Source organism: Monodelphis domestica, chromosome 3 (genome assembly GCF_027887165.1).
Source record: "Monodelphis domestica isolate mMonDom1 chromosome 3, mMonDom1.pri, whole genome shotgun sequence".
NCBI lineage: Eukaryota > Metazoa > Chordata > Mammalia > Didelphimorphia > Didelphidae > Monodelphis > Monodelphis domestica.
In genome coordinates, this window is record NC_077229.1 from 399,696,017 (window position 1) to 399,719,838 (window position 23,822).

Sequence of the window (23,822 nt, forward strand, 5' to 3'; positions counted from 1 at the left end):
CTTTCCATTTAAGGCCTTGTACACCTCGGTTGGGATCCCGTCTTTACTGGTGCCTTGCCTGCACTCATTTGTTGAATGGCTTTTTGGACTTCCTCTATTGAAGGAGGGACGTCAAGTTGTTCAATGGTGCGGTTTGGGGGGATCTGGTCAAGGGCGCTTTGGTCAACTGTAGAGGGTCGGTTGAGAAACTGACTGAAGTGTTCTTTCCACTTGTTGCTGATGCCTTTTTTATCTTTTATGAGAGTGTCACCATCAGTGGATAGCACGGGAGTGGTGGTGGATTTTAATGGCCCATAGACAGTCTTGAGGGCACTGAAAAATTGTTTCTAGTTTTTTGTATCAGCAAAGCGCTGGATTTCTTCTGCCTTTTTTTACCACCATCGGTCTTGCATCTTCCTGATCTCACACTGTGCCATGGCTTGGAGAGACTTGAATCTGTCCTTTTTAGGAGCAGAGTTTGGGTTATTTTGCCACTCCATAAAGGCTTTGTTCTTTTTGCTCAAGAGGTCTTCAATAGCAGTGATAGACTTGACCATAGTCATACAATTAAGAAGTGTCTAAGGCCATATTTGAACGCAGGACTTCCCATCTCCAGCTGGCTATCTACTGAGTCACCTTGCTGTGTCCCTTGCCAGCACTATTATGTGATTTATTTTCAGAAAAAGCAGCCAAGCAATAAGAAGGTAAAAAAATAAAATGAGGAAGGAGACAAAGAGTAAATTAAAATGTCCCCTTTTTATATGATAAATTTACTTAGAGAACCAAAGAGAGTCAACTAAAAATTAAGAGAAATGATTACTAATTTTAGTACAATAGAGGAATATAATCAAGTTCATAAATAACATCAAGCCTTCTGTATACTGATGACAAAATCAGGAAAAAGGAAGAAAATATCCCATTCTAAATTATTTTAGCATGTAAAAAAATTTCTTACAGTCCACTAACAAAGACAGGAATTATGAATGTATAATTTTAAAGCACTACATAAATTAGGAAACACAAATATTTAGAGGAGAATTAATTTCACACACTTAGGATATGCTAATATGAGCAGATAAATGGCTCAGTGGATAGAGTCAAGGGAATAGAGTCGAGAAGATTCATCTTCCAGAATTCAAATCTGGCCTCAAACACTCACTAGTTGTATGAAAACTGGGCAAGTCATGTAACCCTCATTGCCTCAGTTTGCTCATCTACAAAATGGGCCAAAATAAAAAATGACAAACCTCTCCAATATTTTTGCCAAGAAAACCCCAAATGGTGTCACACAGAGTTAGGTATAACTGAAGAATTATTGAACAATAGGATATGCTAATATAATAAAAATAACATCACTCCCTATATTAATTTACAGATTCACTATCAACCAAACAACCAATTTGTATAACTAGAGAAAATTATAACAAAGCTTATCTGTTAGAACAAAAGGTTAAGAATATCAAAGGAAATAAAAAAAGTTGAAAGGAAAAGATCTTTGTATTACTAGATTAAAAACTATACCAATTGGCAGTATTCATTAGACTATTTGGTATTAGTTAAAAAATAGAAAAGTTGATCTATGTATAGATTAGGTACACAGATCTAGCAGTAATAGAACACTTTGGGATAGTGTTTAATCAACTCATGGACACAAAATATTGAAATGAGCAAAAAATTGCCAGGGAAACTGGAAAACATGAATAAAATATGTACAGACCTACATCTCATACAATAGACTGCAATAAGCTCCAAATGGCTATGTGACATATTTAAAAAGTCATATTATAAATAAATTAGAGAAGAGGAGGAAATAGTTTTCAGAAATATAGTTAAGGTAAGAATTTTTAACCAAGCAAGGAATCAATAGGATCACAGAAGATAAATTGGAAAAAAAATTATTACATAAAATTTAAATTTTTGCAAAGACAAAACACTTTTGTAATTAGAAGAGAAATAATTACCTGGAAAAAAATGTTGCAACATATTTCTCTTACATTTCCTAACCAAGGTATATGGGGATCTGATATATGAAAATAGAGAGAGAGAGGAATAGAGAGGAATAATAGCCATTCTACAAAAGATAAAGGTAAAAGGTAATGAATAGGCATTTCTCAAAAGAAGGTAAACTATGTGAAAAAATACTCCCAATCACTAATACTAGAAAAATTAAATTAAAACCACTTTAAGGTTCTATCTCACACTCACTGGATTGGCAAAGATGACAAAAAAACAGGCAAATTGTTAGAAGGGTTTTAGGTAGACAGAAATACCAACTATTCTGTGAAGCACTTTGGAAACAGATTCTCCAAATAACTACACCTTTTTACACAATGTGGAAGAGAGAATTTGCAAGGCATGCATGCAAGACAGAAAGCTGAGGACAGAAGCTGTCAGTCAAAAATGAAGATTCCTTTTGGAATGTTACCGGAAAACAGTTGGAGTCAAGCCAAAGGCTGAACTGGGCTGAACTGGGCTTTGGGCTTCTGACAGTGGTGGAGAAGAAGCTATTTGTATCTATGGGACTGTTCTGGCTGCTTTGAAAGAAGAAGAAGAAAAGAGAGTGGCCCTCATATCTCTCTGACTGACTCTGTGTCACAATTGTGATATAATTGCCATACCCATAATATCCTCCTAACCTTCATTTTAGGGAAATTCTACCCCCTCTTACCTTATCCTCCATCCTTTCCTATCTTCCCCAATAAACCCTTACTTGAGTTAAAGAAGAGAAAAGAGTACTTTCTCTAAAGCATCATAGTTTACACTGAGTGAAACTGAAGAAAAGGGGGAAGGGGAAGCTGAAAGGCTTCTGAAGAGGGGAGGAAGGGAAATTGAGAGGGGGGAGAAAGGGAGACATAAAGGGAGGAGGGTAGACAAACTTGATCCATTAGTTATTTAGCATACATCAATATACACCCTTCAAGCATCTATCTATTACAGATTGGCAACCCTAAAACAACTGAACTACACAATCCCTTGGGAAAAATGTTTTAAGCAAATTCTCTGTGGAGCTGTGGTACTGGCAGCGATTACTGGATTCTAGGGCTACAATATACTTTATAGCAAAATAACTCACATGATTTTTGATTCTCTGGATTGGCAACACCATCATGTTTATACTGCAGTTGCCATTTCAGACTGAACCTATACTCTGGCAGATTTTGACTCAAGTGTACATTATCTCTATGGCAGCTATACAGACTCTGACCCATTTGAAAAAGATTTATAGATTTGTGATCCCCCAAAAGGCAGAACAGATACTAGTGGTAGATAATAACCTGGAAAACATTATTAAGAACTTATTTGAGGAATTGATCAAGGAAAAAGAACAAGAACAATGGCCAGGCAGATAGTGCACTTAAAGAAAAAGAAAGGCAAAGAAATCAAAGGTCAATGCTAAGGGAAACGAAGGTGACAAGGATACTAAATCTGATAGCAAACCAGAAAAAAAATTTGTCCATTAAAAGAGGTCATAAAGCTTTCAAGTACAACTGGTATTATTGCAATCTAAAGTGCATAGGTAATTTACATCACAAGAACTTGAATTCCTGAAAAGATGTTTTCCAAAATTCATAGAGCAACCTTTTAAGATGCAGAAAGAACTAAAACGTGCTTTTAGGATCTTTGACCCAGACTTTGAAGATTTAGAGTTTCTCCTATCTGAACTGTTTAGCCCCCATGAGCAAAGGCAATTCCTTGAAAAGACCAGGACTGATAACAACTTAATTAGTTGGCCCACTGAGGAGCAAAGGGAAGACCTAGATTTTGCAAACTCCACTAGCAAGTCCTACTTAAGGAAATATAGGAAGACTTGCTCCAAGCTATAAAACAGTGTTGTTCAAAGCCTAATGCATGGGCTAGATTTGATAAACTTATGCAGAACAAAGGAGAACATCTGGCCACATTCATTGATCGTCTCTCAGAAATGGCAGAATCAATATTGGGTCTACAGGCAAATAGTGAGGAGTCTTCTAGTCACGTGAGATGACAGTTTTTGAGGGGCTGCACACCTCACTTAAAAATTTTTTTAAACACTATTTCCCTAAATATGATATGGTCAGTCTGATTGAACTACATGAAACAGTTATCTCCATGATAATCATTCAGAACAGCATAAACAAATGCAAGACTTAAAAGATAAATTAGAAGTACCAGAAAAAATCTAAGAGAAAAGGAGACAGATGAAATCAAGAAACTCAACACTGTTAGGACTTACACAAGATCTAGTTATAAACCAAAACCAGTGCAGAGAGAAACTAGAGAGACTAGGCAATGCTTTTTTTTGCCACAAGAGAGGACACCTTATAAAAGATTGTTTTCTGAAGAAGAAATATGAAGTCAATGACAACAAAACAACACAAACTAGATACTAAAAAACAGAATTCCACTTGCTTTTCTCATTGTAAGCTAAAGTCCACAAAGCAAGCAAATGATTTAGAAGAGATGCAGAACACCATTAAATCAGGAACCAAATCAAATTATTCAGACATGGCTAGGAAAGAATTATGAAGCCAGGCCTATAATGTATGTAGTTTGGTACATGGAGATAGGAGTAATAGTGAAAAAGAGGCTGCTGTTAGAATTGGGAGGAAAAAGATGAGAAACAGTGAAAATTTAGTATAAGAAAGTGAATCTGTGAGTGATAGCACATGCAATACAAGAGAAAGGCAGAGACTAGTAAAAGAGACAGATATAGAAATTAAGGAAATAATGTCTCAAATAGCTACTGAGATAAGAGACTTAGAAAAAGGCTGTATAGTAACCACACAAGAAAAAAGTGCCAATGAAGTAAAATCATTATTAGAGAACTTTTTTCAGTGTAGAGTGGGCACTGGGATTAAATTGGGCAAAAGGGAAAGAAAGACAAAGTCACAAGAACTCAAGCAAGAGTTAGTGAGTGATACAGAGAAACATAATTTCAATTCCCTACTGGTTACTGTTGCTAAAGATGAAAATGCTTTGAAACCATTCACAGATTTGCATGACATTCCACCAAAATCAGTTAATTCTTCTAACAGTTGCATGGCAAAGATACCCTTAGGAAAAAAATATCTAATTTGCATTCAGAAGCTGAAACTTTCCATATATCAATGATTGATTTAGAGAATATAAAATTAACAGAAAATGGAGCTGACATTACATTTGAAAACAATAATCCTATTCAAAGTAATGGAGATGGCATGACAGTTGAATTTGAAAAAAGGAATTTAATGGAAGTCTTAGTAACTGAAAGAACAACCAAGGATTCAAATGGCAGACTTGAAGCCAACATTTTAAGTGGCAGAGGGGAATCTAACCAAATAAAATTATGTGAGATAAGCAACAGCTATGATTTAAATTCATGTTCCAATGTAGTAGAGTATGTAGTACAATGTAGTAACAACAATCTCAAATGAAGACTTCAGGGGAATGATTTGAATTAAAAAAGAATTAACTGATTCTAACTAGCTGGCAGAAGGTAGCAAAGGAATGAACAATGACTTATTAACTATACACACCTTAGCTACACAGCCAGACACATATGTATGTACTACTGTGGGAAAGAATGAAAGCACACATCCTACTGATGCAGGGGAAAATGCTGATGTACTAAACTTATTCCCCAGAACAACACAACATAGAGGGAAAGATTTCTATCTCTACACAATCAAAAGACAGTGAAGATGAACATAAACCTCAGACTGGTGATAGAGTGAAATTTGTTAATATTTTTAACAATATTGAATATCTGCAAGAAGAAGCTAACCCCATACCATCAAGTTTACCAAATCAAAATGAAAATCTAAAGCTTAGTAGTGAGAAACAACCAGAAACTGATTTGGGAAGGATAAAAGCTGGTGACATAGGCTTAGATCAACACACAAAGCCAGAGTTAGCAACATCTGACATAAGTTTACATGGCATTGAACAAAATCCAATAAATAACATAATGATTGGATTCAGTGAGTCAGATTCAGATACAGAATCAGAAGGAATACCAGAGGGTGTAATAATAATGGATCAAGATGATTTAGAACAAATGCCTTACCAATTTTATTAGCTTTATGAAGAGGCAGACAAAGAAGAGGATATGTGGGACACAAGTGAGAAAATTGAATACCTGAAAACAGTACAATAGTACAATCAAAACCTCACCAAGATTATGATGATGAGATATTCTTTGGGTACAGAACAAGTTGCATACCATTAGAAGAACTTTGTGCAAGATTAGGGATTGATTGAATTACATGGCTTATACAGATACAGATTTTGAATGGGAAGGTGGATAGGAACATATTAAAGAACTGGAGGAGGAGAGATAGTTAGACAATTTCACATCTATTCTCTAACTTAAAAAATATGACAAATACCATTCATGCAATAAGAGTGAAACCACTATTAGTTGGAGTTCCATAGGGTAACGTACTACACAAAATCTTATGAGAATGAAGGTCTTAGGTAGAAAAGAAAATATTCCAGCTAAAGTAATTCAACAACTACAACAAGAATTCTTGTAAGCTTGTAGCAGAAAACATCTTCATAACTATGACAGACACAAACAATTAGAATGCTATGGAAGCATAGATTCACATTGGATGAATTTGTTATCAAAGACTTTAACATCAAGTTATAGTTGAGAACTGAAACAGGTTATCCAAATCTCTCAACCTTCATCCTAAAACAATCTCTACTGGGGGGAGGAAGAGAGGGAGGGTATACCATGAAGATATTAACTCATAGTTTCAGATACCTCACTAGACACAACAATGTGGTCATGTCATCAATGAAGATACATGCAAATGACATCTAATGAAAAAAAAAGCCTTAGTCATGAGCAGCAACATAAATAGCCCTAAAACAAATCAATAACAGTCCCTAAGTAAAACAAAGGAAAGCACACATGAGAGTACAGATCAACAGAAATTACAGACAAGAGAACATTGCCCATGTTAAAATGATAACAGGAAAGCACCCCTGAAGCAAATAACACAGTTCCAGAAATGAATATAGCCAGCAACAAGAACATGCATTTAAACTTTAACTCCAAAGAAAAATCTCTACATATTCTATACAAATTATCTGCCAGCCATAGTAACAACAGAAAGAAATGTTATTTCAAATGAAAACATAACTCCATTATCAAAAGAAACACATTAAATCCAAATTCTATCTCTAAGACACAGTCTCCTTGTGAAAAATTTCAAACATCAATAAGATTAGAAAACTTCAAATCAATTTTATTAACAAAATTCTAAGAACTTATGTACTATTCTATACTATACTTAGTTGAATTTATAGACATTAGGAGATAAGGCAGTTACTTATTCAAAATGTTATGGAAATTGTTGGAATGGTTTGAAAATTGTTACATGATATGTTTATGTTAAAACTATATTTCATGTAAATCCCTATTACCTAAACAATTTTCCAATACCCAAACTTAGCAAAAAATAGGTAGACAAGAATAGCTAAGATAAGTTTAGGATTTGTTATTTTAAGAGGGTAAAGTAACGTTTAAGATAGTATAGGGTAAGAATTAGATAGGTAGGAATATCTAAAAGGTGAGTATCATTAAAATTTGCTAGGTGCAAATTTTTTAAAGACAAAAAAGGGAGGGATGTGGAGGAGAGAATTTGCAAGGCATGCATGCAACACAGAAAGCTGAAGACAGAAGCTGTCATTCAAAAATGAAGATTCCTTTTGGAATGTTACAGGGAGACAGTTGGAGTCAAGCCAAAGGCTGAACCAGGCTGAACTGGGCTTTTGGCTTCTGACAATGGTGGAGAAGAAGCTATTTGTATATATGGGACTGTTCTGGCTGCTTTGAAAGAAGAAGAAAAGACAGTGGTCCTTGTATCTCTCTGATTCTGTTTCACAATTGTGACTGATTGCCATTTCTCCCAATATCCTCCAAACCAAGGCTCCCTGTAGGGAATAGGGATATCCTATCCCTCTTACCTTATCCTACATCCTTGTCCTGTCTTCCCCAAAAAAACCCTTACTTGAGAAAAGAGAAAAGAGTATTTCCTCTGAAATCTCATACCTCACAGAAGAAAGGGGGGAGGGGAAGCTGAAAGGCTTCTGAAGTGGGAGGAAAAAGGGAGGAGGGTAGGTAAACCCTGAACCATTAGTTATATAGAGAATCCATCAAATATTCACCCTCAAGTATCTATCTATTACAACAGCATTATTACTAACAAGGCATATATACAAAAGAAATCAAAGACAAAAAGATAGGGCCCTTTCAAAAATTACCTTAGCATTTGTTTTGGCATAGGAAAGAGCTGTAAAAAACATTAAATATCAATCAATTGCAGAAAGGTAGAACGAATTATGGATGTAAATGTAAATTATGGGATGCAACATATAAATGTAAATAGCAGTTCTTTCTTGTAATGGCAAAAAAACTGGAAACTAAGAGGATGATCATTAATTAGAGAATTGTTGAACAAGTTATCATCTATGACAGTGATGGAATAGTATGGAGATGTAAAGAATGAGAAGCAGAACAGATTCAGAAAAATCTGGGAAGACTTAACATGGACTCATACAAAGTGAAGTGAGAAGAACCAGAACAACATTGTACATTGCAACAGCAAAACTGCAGGGATAGGGATGGGTGCAGGGCATCTAGGTGGTACAGTGGAGAAAATATTCTCTTTTTTTCTCTTCTCCCCTCTCCCCTCTGTCTGTCTGTCTCTCCCTCCTGAAGAAGCCACTGTAAGTGATAAGCTTCAATCAATGACTTTAGAGGGAAGGAGATTGACTTGTGCTTTCTGAAATCTATTGAACACATCTCCCCCTAACACATCTGTAATAAAAAGAGGAGAAAAAAGTAGACCACAGTGAAATAGATAGTTTAAAAGTGGCATCAAGTGGCATATATATGGTAGTAAGCTAATCAACTCTTTACCTCTTTACCAAATTTCCTTTCTTTACTATCACTACTTTGATTTGATAAAACTACTATAGCTACTGCAGCCTCATAACTTAATTTTAACTATTATAGATCCAAGACAATTTCAAAGCAACCATGATGAAAAATGCTACATATCTCCAGAAAGAGAAATGATAAACTTTATGCAAACTGAAGAATACTTATTTTACTTTATTTTTCTTGTGTGTGGGGGGGAGTGCGTGTGCGTGTGTGCATGTTTAACTTTCTTAAGAGGTAGAGGAGGTGTGGAAGAGAGAAAATTTAGGACTCAAAATTTTTTAATATGAAAGTTAAATAATTTTACTTGTAATTGGAAAATATTTTATGAAATAAAAACATTAATGAGGAAAAATTTTTAGAAGAACCTAACTATAATACCATAAAGAATATCAAAGGGACAGATTCAATGAAACTTGAACTTGAAGAAGTGATTATAATTAGGAAAACTTTTTACACAAGGGCCACAACATTGTAAAGATGAACAATTCTGAAAAAACTTTAACTCAGATCAATAACCAATCACCACTTCAGAAGAGACTATAAATGAAACATGCTCCCTCTTAGAGGAGTGGTGATAGACAACTGAGGTGCAGAATTGCACTAGATTTTGGGAGATAAACCAAACAACATGGATTTTTTGTGCTTGACTACAGTTACAGGTTACAAGGAAAGGCTTTTATTTGGTGAGAGATTGTGGGAATACGGAATGATGGTGATGCCAACCCCCCACAACCAAAACAATTTGTAATATATTTGTGGTTTCCTATATAATATTTGTGTAATTAGTAACTAAAAAAAGAATCTAAACCTATACTAAATGTCTTTCCAGTGACAGAATCTACCATAGCTTAACAGTCCAGTGGTATAGTCTTCAAGAACCCAGAATCAACTCTATAACCCAATGAGGTATCAAAGTAGTAGTTTGTGTGGGAGCAAGGAAACAGAGATGAGATAAATGAACAATTTTCTAGATGGATAAAATTTTTAAATCAGTCTGTCTCCTAGCTATCAGTGCTGGGACTGTTATGATTTAATATTTTTATAAAATATTAGGAAAACAGGATGCACAGTGAAAAATCTAATATCTTATAGGTAGCAAAATATTAAACTAAGAGAAAATTTTGACAGACCTTAAAATGCTGTTAAAAAGGTAGGAGAACTAGAAGATGAGTTATAATGCAACCATAAATAATTACATAAGTCTAAACCATATTAATATGAGTGTGTTCTAAACTTTCAGTTAAGATCTAGAAAAAGGATAGAGGAATCATTACAAACTTATCTAAAGACACAGAACTACTATGAACAAAACTTCCAGAAATGTTGAGTTTTCTCAAAAATTTTTTTGGAAATAAAAGAGAAAACATTATTTTATCCCTGTCCAAAATGTTATGTAACTGGGCTTGAAAGAGAGTATCTATGTCTGAAAATCAAAAGGTCAAGAAAAACAATATTGGTATGGAGGTAATCCAGAAAAGGGTGATTAAAATTGGCCAAGAGTGGGAGAACTAGAATGACAAAGATATTAAGAAGTGATATTATGATCAATGTCTATAAAATATGGTTATGTGACTATAAATTTGCTTAACAAATATGGGAATATAAGAACTTTAAAGAAGACATTTTGGGACAATTAAAAATTTATGCTGGTGGTTGTAAATTTATAGAATTGGTTATTTTAAGAGAGTGAATGGAACCAAAATAGAAAGAAGTTCAAAGAGAAGCAAAATAAATTTAGGAATGATAGATTCAACTGAGTTAGTCCTTCTAATTTTGACTTCTCAAAAGATGAATCCCAAGGTCACTGAGGAACTATAAAACATTAATTTTGGCTCTGCTCTCTTTTCACTTGTTCATTTTACAAGTATATCATGGGTAACATTGAATTAACCAACAAAGTTTCAAAATAACAGTAACAACATTTTAACCAAACTCTGATATGAGGGAGCAAAAGATGATAATTTTTTTCCTACATTTTCCCATAAAACTCCCATACTATTACTGGTAGTGAATAAAGAGTGTGAACATTTAGAAGATAGCTTTTCAGGATCTGGTAGCCTCTACACTAAAGGACCACAAGTCTTAGAATATGATATTCAGGAAGGCAAGAGAATTGGGTCTACAACCAAGAATCACTTACCCATCAAAATTGACTAAATACTTTCCAGGTAAAGTATGCGCATTCAACAAAACAGAAGATTTCTAAGCATTCCTGAAGAAGAGACCAGCACTAAATGGAAAATTTGATGTCCAAATGCAAAATTTACGAGAACCATAAAAAGGTAAACAAGAAAGAGGGGGAAAAATGTAAGGGCTTCAGTAAGTTTAAATTGATTATATCTTTATATGGAAAAATTATATCTGTACCTCTTAAAATTGTTTTCATTATCATAGTAGATAGAAGAATTATTCATAGGCAAAGGTTGGGGTACTAAGCCATTTAATATAGTACATATCAAAAAGGGGGGTTTGGTAACAGAGGATGATACTAAGAAAAACTTGAAGGAAGAAGAAAAATAGTATAAATTATACAGCATAAAGAGATGCATGGTGGGGTGGGAGGTGGGCAAAGAATACTATTATAAGATGAAGAGGAAGAGAGTGGTAATAGATAATACTTAAACCTTACTCTCAATGAAATCAGTTCTGAGAGGAAAGAGCAGCCAGATCTATTGGGGTATAGAATTGTATCTTAACCTACAGGAAAGTTGAGAAGGAAAAGCCAAGGCAAGGAGTGAGGTGTAGAGTATTAAAAGGGAGGGAAAGGTAGGGGGGCTGCATTTAATAGATCCTAAAGAAAAACAAGAGGGGAATAAGAAGAGAGGTTGTGGAAAGAAAAGGAAAATAAGGTTAGGGAATAGGGAGACTGATTAAAAGCAAAATATTGATATAGAAGAAAATCGTGACAGAAGAAGGGGCAGAACTAAAACAGGAAACCAAAATGATGGAGAATAAATAGGCGGTAATCATAAATCTGAATGTGAATAGAATGAATTCACCCATAAAACAGAAGCAGATAGCACAGTGGATTAGAAACCAAAATCCTACCATATGTTGACTACAAGAAACACACAAGAGGCAGGTAGACACATACAGGGAAAAGGTAAGAGGCTAGAGCAAAATTTACTGGCCATCAACTGAGAAAAAGAAGGCAGGAGTCCCAATTATGATATCTAGCAAAGCCAAAGCAAAAATAGATCTGATTAAAAGAGATAAGAAAGGTAATTACATCCTGATAAAAGGCAATATAAACAATGAAGAAATATCAGGACTCAGCATGTATGCACCAAATAGTATAGCATCCAGATTTTTAAAGGAGAAACTATTAGAGCTTAAAGAGGAAATAAATAGTAAAACTATACTAATGGGAGACATCAATCTTCCTCTATCAAATCTAGATGAATCAAATAAAAAATAGATAAGAGATATAAATTAAATCTTAGAAAAATTAGAGATAATAGATAGGTGGAGAAAAAGAAATAGGGACAAAAGGTAATAATACACCTTCTTTTCAGCAGCACATGGTACATTCACAAAGACTGACCATGGTACTAGGGCATAAAAACATTGCAAACAAAAGCAAAAAAGCAGAAATAATAAATGCAACTTTTTTCATACCACAATGCAATAAAAATTATAATTAGTAAGGGTACATGGAGAAGCAAATCAAAAATCAACTGGAAATTAAATAATATGATTCTTCAAAATTAGTTGGTTAAAGAACAAATCATAGAAACAATGATTTCATTGAAGAGAATGACAATGAGGAGACATCCTTTCAAAATTTATAGGATGCAGCCAAAGCAGTACTCAGGGGAAAATTTATATCCTTGAGTGCACACATCAACAAATCAGAAAGGGAAGAAATCAATGAATTGGGCAAGCAAATTAAAAAATTAGAAAGAGAAGAACTTAAAAATCCCCAGATAAAAACTAAAGTGGAAATCCTAAAAATCAAAGGAGAAATTAATAAAATTGAAAGTAAAAAAGCTATTGAACTAATAAATAAGATTAGGAGCTGGTACTTTGAAAAAAAAGTAGATATAGTACTGGTTAATCTAATTTAAAAAAAGAAAGAAAATCAAATTAATAGTATCAAAGATGAAAAGGGTGACCTCACCTCTAATGAAGAGGAAATTAAGGCAATCATTAAAAATTATTTGCCCAATTATATAGCAAAAATATGACAATCTAGGTGAAATGAGTGAATATTTACAAAAATATAAATTGCCTAGATTAACAAATGAGGAAAAAGAATACTTAAACAATCCCATCACAGGAAAAGAAATTGAACAAGTCATCAAGGAACTTATATTGTCCAGGATGAAAATCCCCAGGGCCAAATGGATTCACAAGTGAATTCTATCAAACATTTAAAGAACAACTTTTTGACAAAATCAGCAAAGGAGTTTCGCCAAATTTCTTTTTATGACACAAATATGGTACTGACTCCAAAGCCAGGTAGATCAAAAACAGAGAAAGAAAACTATAGGCCAATCTCCTCTAAACAATATGGATGCAAAAATCTTAAATAGAATACTAGCAAAACGACTATAGCAAATGATTACAAGGATTATTCTCAGTGATCAGGTGGGATTTATACCAGGAATGCAAGGATGATTTAATATTAGGAAAACCATCCATATAATTGACCATATCAACAATTAAACCAACAGAAATCACATTTCTTTGACAAAATGCAACTCCAATTTCTATTAAAAACACTAGAAAGTATAGGAATAGAAGGGCATTTCCTAAAAAATAATAAACAGTATATATTAAAAACCATCAGTAAGCATCATTTGCAATGGGGATATAGGATTCCAGGCATATACATCTGGAAAATGTGGTTGATGTATTAATATTATATTACTCTTAATCAGAGCAGTTAATGAGACAGCTCAAAGGCCAGGAGAATCTCTGGCCTGAGCCATAGAAGGCTTAGCTCTAACCTGGTCAAACAGCATTCCTTTGAAAGGCTCATGGTCAGACCTCTGGAGGGCAGTGAAAGTTGGGCTTCACCATGCTTCCTTTGTTCTTAACATTCTGGCAGGAATCCAGGCTTCTTTGTCTTTCATGGGCTAATTATCCATGCCTAGAGCATGTCATCATTAGCATCTCAAACTAATGTGAATCCACTATGCGTTGTTACATATGTATTACGTATCTCCCAATCATGGCCATAATAAAAGACAGGAACAGCGCTGCCCCTCCCTCTCTCTGGCTCTGGCTTTCTGCCATCTGGATCCCTCCTTCTATGGGGCCCTGCTATGGTCTCTAAAGATCTTCCTTTGTTCTTTTGTTTCCCTCTCACCTATGCTCTCGCCATGTGCCTTGGCACTAGGAGCCTAGCCTCCCCACCTTTGTTAGTGGCACTCTGTCTCCACCAGCTATTCCTATCTAAGAAACCTCTATTCCACGCGTTCTTTGTTATTCATATCTTCCAAGATATTACAAGAGCAAGTGCCGTCCTTTACATTACAATTAATTTGTCTGTGTCTCTCGATTTATTATCCCTTTCTCCCAACTTCTTTCTCCTCCTCAAGTTATTACCCACTAGGAGATCCTTTATGCAGCAGTTGCTGGTCGGCCCGCTTTGCAGGGGATAAGTTAGAAGTCTTCCCAATAAAATCAGGAGTAAAACAAGGATACCCATTATCACCTCTACTATTTAACATTGTACTAGAAACACTAGCAGTAGCAATTAGAGAAGAAAAGAAATTGAACGGATTAAAACAGGCAATGAGGAGTCTAATCTATCACTCTTTGCAAATGATATGTTGGTCTACGTAAAGAACCCTAGAGAATCAACTAAAAATAAAAAGCTAGTGGAAATAATCAACAAATACAGCAAAGTTGCAGGAACAAAATAAACCCGCAAAAAATCGTTAGCATTTCTATATATTTCCAACACAACTCAGCAACAAGAGTTAGAAAGAGAAACTCCATTTAAAATCATCCTGGACAACATAAAATATCTGGGAATCTATTTGCCAAGACAAACTCAGGAATTTTATCAACATAACTACAAAACACTTTCCACACAATTAAAACTAGATCTAAACAATTCATGGGTAGGACAAACTAATATAACAAAAATGACAATTCTAACTAAATTACTTATTCAGTTCCATACCTTTTCAAATTACCAAAAACTTCTTTACAGAATTAGAAAAAAATTATAACAAAGTTCATCTGGAAGAACAAAACACCAAGAATATCAAGAGAACTAATGGAAAAAAAAAATGTGATGGATTGGGGCCTAGCAGTACCAGATCTTAAACTATACTATAAAGCAGTGGTCATCAAAACAATAAGGTACTGGCTCAGAGACAAAAGGAAAGATCAATGGAATAGACTTGAGGTAAATGTCCTCAGCAAGACAGCATATAATAAACCCAAAGATCCCAGCTTTGGGACAAGAACCCAATATTTGACAAAAAATACTGGGAAAATTAGAAAACTGTATGGAGAGATTAGGTTTAGATCAATATCTTACACCCTATACCAAGATAAATTCTGAATGGGGTAAATGACTTAAATATAAAGAAGAAAACTATAATTAATTAGGTGAACATAGAAGAGAGTACCTGTCAGATCTATGGGAAAGGAAAGAATTTAAAAACAAGGAAGAGAGAGAATATTTCAAAATATAAAATGAATAATTTTGATTACATGAAGTTAAAAAGATTTTGTTCAAACAAAACCAATGCAACCAAAAGTAGAAGGGAAGCAACAAAACGGGAAAAAATATAACAAAAACCTCTGACAAAGATCTAATTTCTCAAATTTATAAGGAGCTAAATCAATTTTACAAAAAAAAAAAAAACAGGCCATTCCCCAATTGATAAATGGGTAATGGGCATGAAAAAGCAATTCTGAGCTAAATAAATAAATAAATGATCAAATAAATAAATAAATAAATAAATGAGCGCATTAAAAAATGTTCTAAATCTCTCATAATTAGAAAAATGCAATTCAAAACTGTGAGGTCCACCTCACCCCTAGCAAATTGGCCAATATAACAGCAAAGGAAAATAATAAATGTTGGAGGTGAGGTGGCAAAATTGGGACACTTAATGCATTGCTGGTGGAGCTAAGAACTGATCCAACCATTCTGGAAGGCAACTTGGAATTATGCCCAAATTGCTTTAAAAGACCGCCTTCCCTTCGATCCAGTCATACCACTGCTGAGTCTGTACCCCAAAGAGATAATAAGGAAAAATATTTGTACAAAAATATTTATAGTCGCACTCTTTGTGGTGACAAAAAATTGGAAAATGAAGGGGTGTCCATCGATTAGGGAATGAATGAACACATTGTGGTATCTAATGGAGATGAAATACTATTGACCTGAAAGGAATAATGAACTGGAAAAATTCCATGTGAACTGGAAAGACCTCCAGGAACTGATACAGAGCGAAAGGCGCAGAACCAGCAGTAAATTGCACACAAAGCCTTATACACTGTGGAACAATTGAATGTGACAGACTTCTCTACTAGCAGCAATGCAATGACCCAGGACAATCCAAAAGAACTCATGACAAAGAACGCTATCCACATCCAGAGAAAGAACTGTGGGAACAGAAATGCAGAAGAAAAACATATGATATACATGTATAATCCAGTGGAATTGCTTGTTAACTCTGGGAAGGGGGAGGGAAGAGGGGTGGGAAAAATCATGAATCATGGAATCATGGAAAAATATTCTAAATAAATAAATTTTTAAAAAGAGTGGAGGACAAAGTATAATCAAATTTTTTAAATGAATCTGTAAATTTAAATTTAAAAAATAATATTATACAAGGTCAGGACAGCTATTTGGCTCAGTGGATTGAGAGACACAACTAGAGAGAGAAGATCCTGGATTCAAATTTGCATTAAAGAGAAAGAATTATGGAAGTAGAAATACAGAAGAAAAACATATGATTGATCACATGGCTCGAAGGGGATATGAATGGGGATGTTGACTTTAAATGATCACTATTGCAAACATTAATAATATGGAAATAGATTTTGAACAATGATACATATAAAACCCTGTGAAATTGCTCGTTGGCTATGGGTGTGGGGAGTGGAGAGGGGAAGGAAAGAATATGAATCATGGAAAAATATTCTAAATTAATTAATAAATATTTTTAAGTAGATAAAATAAATTAAAAATAAAAACAAAATGGCATAAGGCAGATCACGTCAACATGTTGTTTGCCTACTTGTCTTGTTGCTTTATCATTTCCAAGGCAAAAGATATTCTCAGATGTGTATATTGGTCTAATAAAAAATAATTTCTATTACTTAGTATTTAATCTTACATGTGATTAAATACTAAAATAATAAAAATAGATATATCAATACCGGTGTGGCTTCTTATAGCTAAGAAATGTAATTGAATGAACTTTAAACTCACCAGTAACCTGTACAGTTAGTAGAGCTGTAGCCTCTCCATGTTTGGCATTTTGTTCCACACTTAACAACTGTGATTTCAAATTTTTGTTTTCTTCCAATGAATTGCTTAATTGTTTTTTCAAGCTATCCTAATGGCATAAACATACAGATAAGAAAAAAAAAACTGACTAAATTACCCTTAGGTTTTGGTAACAACGTATTTTAATCTCTGAGTCATAAGAATCTTTATTTTTTAAAATACAGGTATTCACACAACTCTCTAAAGTATTAATATTCCTCAATAATTTTATCAGTTTTAATTTAAGCTATTAGGTGCTTTAAGGAATTACCAAAATTAATTGTCACTGCCTTTAAGGAACTCTTTGTAAGACATAAAACATGTATTAAAATTAAAAAAATCTGAATGTTAAAAAGTAATGAACATGAAGCATTTTGTAAACAAGAAACAGTTAACCAAATATATATTCATTATTACTATTTTTAGAAGTCAAAAAAAGTGTCATTAGAGATTTGAAGACAAAGACACTACTGAAGAGAATTTTAGAAGGCCATCATGGAGGAAAATAGGACAATTTAGGAAAAGTCTATTCCAGGCATCAAGGAATATATGAAGAATGAAGCAGTGATAAGAGAATGACAAAGCAAGAATGTAGAAGAATCTAATGCAATGGTGTCAAACGCAACAGAAACATGAGTCACTAAATTATACATAAGGATCCCTGGAAGAAAACAAGATACTGTCTTAGAAAATCACATTTTAATATATTTTATTGTATTATTAAATTTTATTTTGTAAAGTATTTCTCTATATTTTAGTCTGGTACAGGTTGCACTCAGGAGTATTGTGGGACATATGTTTGGCACTTCTGGACAAATAGTTTACATCAGAATAGTCTAAAGAGAAGGTAAATTTCTACAAGTAGTATGAGATACAGTTAGAAAGCTAAGCAATAAAAGTTATCTATAGTCATATGAAAAATATTCTAAGTCATTATTGATTAGAGAAATGTAAATTAAATAAAATATTATCTATCATCCATACCTATCAGATTGACTAATGTCAGAAAAGGAAAATGACAAATATTGTGGAGGGGGCAACAAGAGTACAAATGCAGTGTTGGTGGACCTGTGAACTGATGTCCATTCTGGATAATGATCTGGAACTATGCCCAAAGGGCTACAAAATTATACATATCCTGTTTAAAAAAAAAAGAAAAAAGGACCTATATGTACAAAAATATTTATAACAGCTCTTTTTTGTGGTGGCAAAAAATGGAAAGTCAAGGAGCTTCTCATCCATTGGAGAACAACTGAACAAAGTATGGTATATGATTATGATGGAATACTATTGTGCTTTAAAGAAATGATAAGGAGGATGTTCTCAAAAAAAACTGGACTTACATTAATTGATGTAAAGTAAGCACACCTAGGAGAACAATGTACACAATAACAGCAATATTGTATTACAGTAATCAATTATATAAATGACTTCACTATTCTCAGCAATACAATAATCTAGGACAATTCTAAAAGACTTATAATGAAAAAATGCTATCTACCTCCACAGAAAAGAGTTGACTGAGCTGAATGAAGACCACATGACTAATATGGAAATATGTTTTACATAACTGCACTTTATAACCAATATCAATTACTTGCCAGGGGTGCATTTTGCTAATGATTCCAAGTCTGTTTGGCTCTCTTGAATTTGGTTTTAGTGGTTTTCTATGGACCAATAAGGTCTCACAGATTTTTCACCTACAGTAAAGTTTTATTCTATACAGTAAAGCTGGGTGCTATAGGTGCTAGTTTTTGAAATAGGAGATCTCCTTTGTTCAAACAAATAATTATATCCTTCCTACTGTATCTACGACAAGATGCCACTGAGAGGGAAGGAAATCAATTTCTGAAATCCTTTAGAAAACAGAACTCATTTTCCCACAGAAACAATGGTATGAATAGCAGTTAGTTAGTTATAGTTATGAAATAGTACCATTATATAAATGTGCTTTATATGAACTAAACAAGCTTTTATGTACTAACCAGAGATATATCTTTGGAGAAATGTGTTCCAAGTTATATAAACCAACTTTACAAGCAAACTTTTCAAATACAACTCTCTCCCTTTCATAAGGCAAAGGTTGTTTGAACTTCAACATAAGACAGACTTGGAAAGAGTACAAAAGAAATATTACTTCCTGTGATATTATTCTTTCATTAATTATTCTTCTTTATTCTTCTGTCCCCACCTTACACATCTAAGAATGATCATACATGGCTCACCATCTCTTTCAGTGCAGTGTTTAATTCCAACATCAGCTCACTAATCCTCATATTGTACTGCTGTTCCTGTTCAGCAAGACTTTGTAATGCTTCATTTTCTAAAATCAAGTGACTAATCTTTTCACTCATGATTGATGAATCTTCCTGATTGGGCGCAGCTGCTTGCACAGCGGACAAAACATGTCTTGCCTGATCTGAGAATTAAAAAACATGTATTAAAATAATTTAAGTATGAAAGATAGTATCACAAATGTGTTTTAAATATTCAAAGCACTTTCTTTACAACTCTACTACAAATAAAATATGGTCTTGAAAATTCTAAATTTTATATAGCAACATCAGCTCTAACAGTCTATATTACAATGATATGCTAATTGTATCAATGCAAACTACAATCTATACACATCTATTTATCTGTGCAATTCTTATCTATGACCCTCTTAAATCTCGCATAGATAATCTAAAATGTTAGAGGATTAAAAAAATTATGGATATCAATACAGTACTCTGGATATTCATTCCTCACTTTCATTCCATAATGAGTTTATTTCTTATTTTAGTTATATATCTTCAATGATGTATTTCATGCTACTTCTATGAAATCATATTTGGCAAAATATTTCAGCCTACTTACAACTAAAATGGATTTCTATTTTTCTGTGTATCAATGAAGATCTTCATTCTTTTGAAATTGTGGCCTTTCATGATTCACATTTATACTGCATTGCTATTATTTAAAAGATGAAGTTTTATACTAAAAAGAAGTGAATGAATGAATGAGATGAATGAAAGTTAATGACCTTAAAATAACTTCAGAAAAGCTGAAGATGACAGACCTCTGGTGACTACTGAACAGGAACAGAAATGAGTTTACATATATCTCAGCCCTGCCTTTTTTTAAATAAAAATTGACCATTTAGAAGTAGTATGTCCTGAGAGAACCAAATGATAAATCCAGGAGAATAACACCACAACTAGTTCGATCTATTATCTTCCTCCTATTTAACTGTGGGCCTGGCTCACTGTATATAACTGCTGGGCTACTATTTCAAGATACATGATCCAGTAAACCATCTTGATGAAGTACTCATCCAAATGTATACCATAACCTGGGCACAATGAATTTCTTATTCATTTACTTTTCTTTGGAGTATTAACTGATATATATATAAGAAGATATATTTTGAAAAAATAAAGATCAGAATAGGGGTGAGAATAACCTGGAAGTTGATATAATTAACACAATATCTTTTACACACAATATCATATAGAGTTGCTCACATACTATAATCTGTCCTCCACATAGCTGTCAGTGATTTTCCTAAGTCTGACTCTCTTATTCTTAATAACTGCTTATGAAGGTATCCTTAAGATCAAATATAATCTTGGTTCAAATATTGACTACTACTATCTCTGATTTTTTTCTAGTATTATTGCTAGTAATATTTCTAAAAACATATAAAACAATAGGGCTGACACTGGACATCCTTGCTTTACTTGGATTTTACTATATAGGCCCCTAGTCTTTCTCTTTAATATATGGAGCCTTGGGTTTTGATAGATACTATTTACCATATTATTTTTATACTTTCTAGTGGTTTAAAATTTTTTTTGATATCTTCTGTTTCTTCCATCTTAATAGTTATCCCCAATATTCTCCCCCCTTCCCACTGAGCCATCTTATATATAATACTATTTTTTTCAGGGAAAAAATAAACCCAATTGGTTGAGACACTGAAAAAAGTCTGAAAATGTGCAACATACAAGGCTCGTATACTTCTCACTTCCACCAAAGGGTAGATTAGAGGTATCTTCTCATAGAATTGTCTTCATTTGAGTCACGCTTAATCTTTATAATTTAGTTACATTTACTTTTGAAATTTGCTACTGTTGTTCTTCAATGTGGCAGTTAGTGTATATATTATTTTCTTGACTCTGCTTATTTTGCCCTCAGTTCTAGTAGATCTTTCCAGGCTTCTCTGTATGCCTCATATATATCATTTCTTGCAGGTAAGTAATACTAAATAACTTTCACAACACACAATTTGCTTAGCAATTCCCCAATCATTGAACAACTACTTTCCCCCCAAAACCTTTGCTATCACAAAAAGTTCTGCTATCAATGTTTTAAAGTACATGTGAAAGAGAAATTCCATTTAAAATCACCCTAGACAAAATAAAATACTTAGGAATCTATCTGCGGAGACAAACACAGGAACTATATGAACAAAACTACAAAACACTCTCCAAACAATTAAACCTAGATATAAACAATTGGAAAAGCATTAATTGCTCATGGGTACGACGAGCTAACATAATAAAAATGACAATCTTACCCAAATTAATTTACTTATTTAGTGCCATACCCATTGAACTACCAAAAAAATTTTTAATGAATTAGGAAAAATCATAATAAAGTTCATTTGGAAGAACAAAAGATCATGAATATCCAGGGAAATCATGAAAAAAAATGCAAAGGAAGGAGGACTTGCAGTCCCAGATCTCAAACTATACTATAAAGCAGTGGTCATGAAAACAATTTGGTACTGGCTAAGAGACAGAAAAGAGGATCAGTGGAACAGACTTGGGGTAAATGACCTCAGCAAGACAGTCTATGATCAGCCCAAAGATCCCAGCTTTTGGGACCAAAACCCACCATTTGATAAAAAACTGCTGGGAAAATTGGGAGACATTGAGAGAGATTGGGTTTGGATCAACATCTCACACCCTACACCAAGGTTAACACTCAGAATGGGTGAATGGTCTGAATATAAAGAAGGAAACTATAAGCAAATTAGGTGAACACAGAATAGTATACATGTCAGACCTTTGGGAAAGACTTTAAAATCAAGCAAGAGCTAGAAAAAATCACAAAATGTAAAATCAATAATTTTGATTACATCAAATTAAAAAGTTTTTGTACAAACAAAACTAATGTATCCAAAATTAGAAGGGAAGCAACAAATTGGGAAACAATCTTCATTACAAAAACCTCTGACAAAGGTCTAATTACTCAAATTTATAAATAGTTAAACCAATTGTACAAAAAATCAAGCCATTCTCTAACTGATAAATGGGCAAGGGACATAAATAGGCAATTTTCAGTTAAAGAAGTCAAAACTATTAATAAGCAAATGAAAAAGTGTCCTAAATCTCTTATAATCAGAGAAATGCAAATCAAAACAACTTTGAGATATCACCTCACACCTAGCAGATTGGCTAACATGACAGCAAAGGAAAGTAATGAATGATGGAGGGGATGTGGCAAAGTCGGGACATTAATGCATTGTTGGTGGAGTTACGAGAATTGATCCAACCATTCTGGAGGATAATTTGGAACTATGCCCAAAGGGCGATAAAAGACTGTCTGCCCTTTGATCCAGCTCATAGCACTGCTGGGTTTGAACCCCAAAGAGATAATAAGGAAAAAAAATGTACAAAAATATTCATAGCTGCACTCTTTGTGGTGGCAAAAAATTGGAAAATGAGGGGATGCCCTTCAATTGGGGAACGGCTGAACAAATTGTGGTATATGTTGGTGATGGAATACTATTGTGCTTAAAGGAATAGTAAAATGGAGGAATTCCATGGGAACTGGAACGACCTCCAGGAATTGATGCAGAGTAAGAGGAGCAGAACCAGGAGAACATTGTACACAGGGACACTGTGGTATAATAAAATGTAATGAACTTCTCCATTGGTGGTAATGAATTGATCCTCAACAACTTGGAGGAATCTACAAGAAAAACCACTATCCACATTCAGAGGAAAAACTGTGGGAGTAGAAACACAGAAGAAAAACAACTGCTTGATTACATGGGTCAAAGGGATATGGCTTGGGATGTAGACTCTAAATGAACATCTTAATGCAAACATCAACGACATAGAAATAGGTTCTGATTAAGGACACAAGTAATACCCAGTAAAATTGTGCGTCAGCTGTGGGAAGGGTGGGTGGAGGAGAGGGAAGGAAATAATGTGATTTTAACCAAGAAATTAAAAAAAAGGAAAAAAAAGTACACGTGGACTTTATTCTTAACAATGGATTTCTTGGGATCATAGAGCCTCTAGTTCAAAGGGAATGAACCTTTTTAGTGCTTTTAACAGAAACAGGTATTGTTTTATCAAAAGTTTTTTCACTATCTATTAATATAATTGGAGGGATTTCAAATTTTGTTATTAACATGGACTATATAAACAAACACTAGAAGAACAAGTAAACTGAATTGCATAGAAACAC

General features: G+C 33.8%; 1 protein-coding gene across 3 annotated transcripts in view; it reads right to left on the bottom strand.

Moving 5' to 3' along the window:
• Positions 1-23,822, bottom strand: part of CEP72 (centrosomal protein 72) — an 89,891-nt gene that overhangs the window by 14,763 nt on the left and 51,306 nt on the right. For 2 of the 3 annotated variants that reach the window (XM_056824344.1, XM_007486766.3), the window contains exons 9-10: positions 19,583-19,776; positions 17,301-17,427 (exon numbers count right to left, since the gene is read on the bottom strand). In XM_056824344.1, the coding sequence (XP_056680322.1) occupies positions 17,301-17,427; positions 19,583-19,776 (321 nt within the window). The remainder of the gene's footprint in view (positions 1-17,300; positions 17,428-19,582; positions 19,777-23,822) is intronic. The other variant, XR_008917818.1, reaches the window with a different exon arrangement.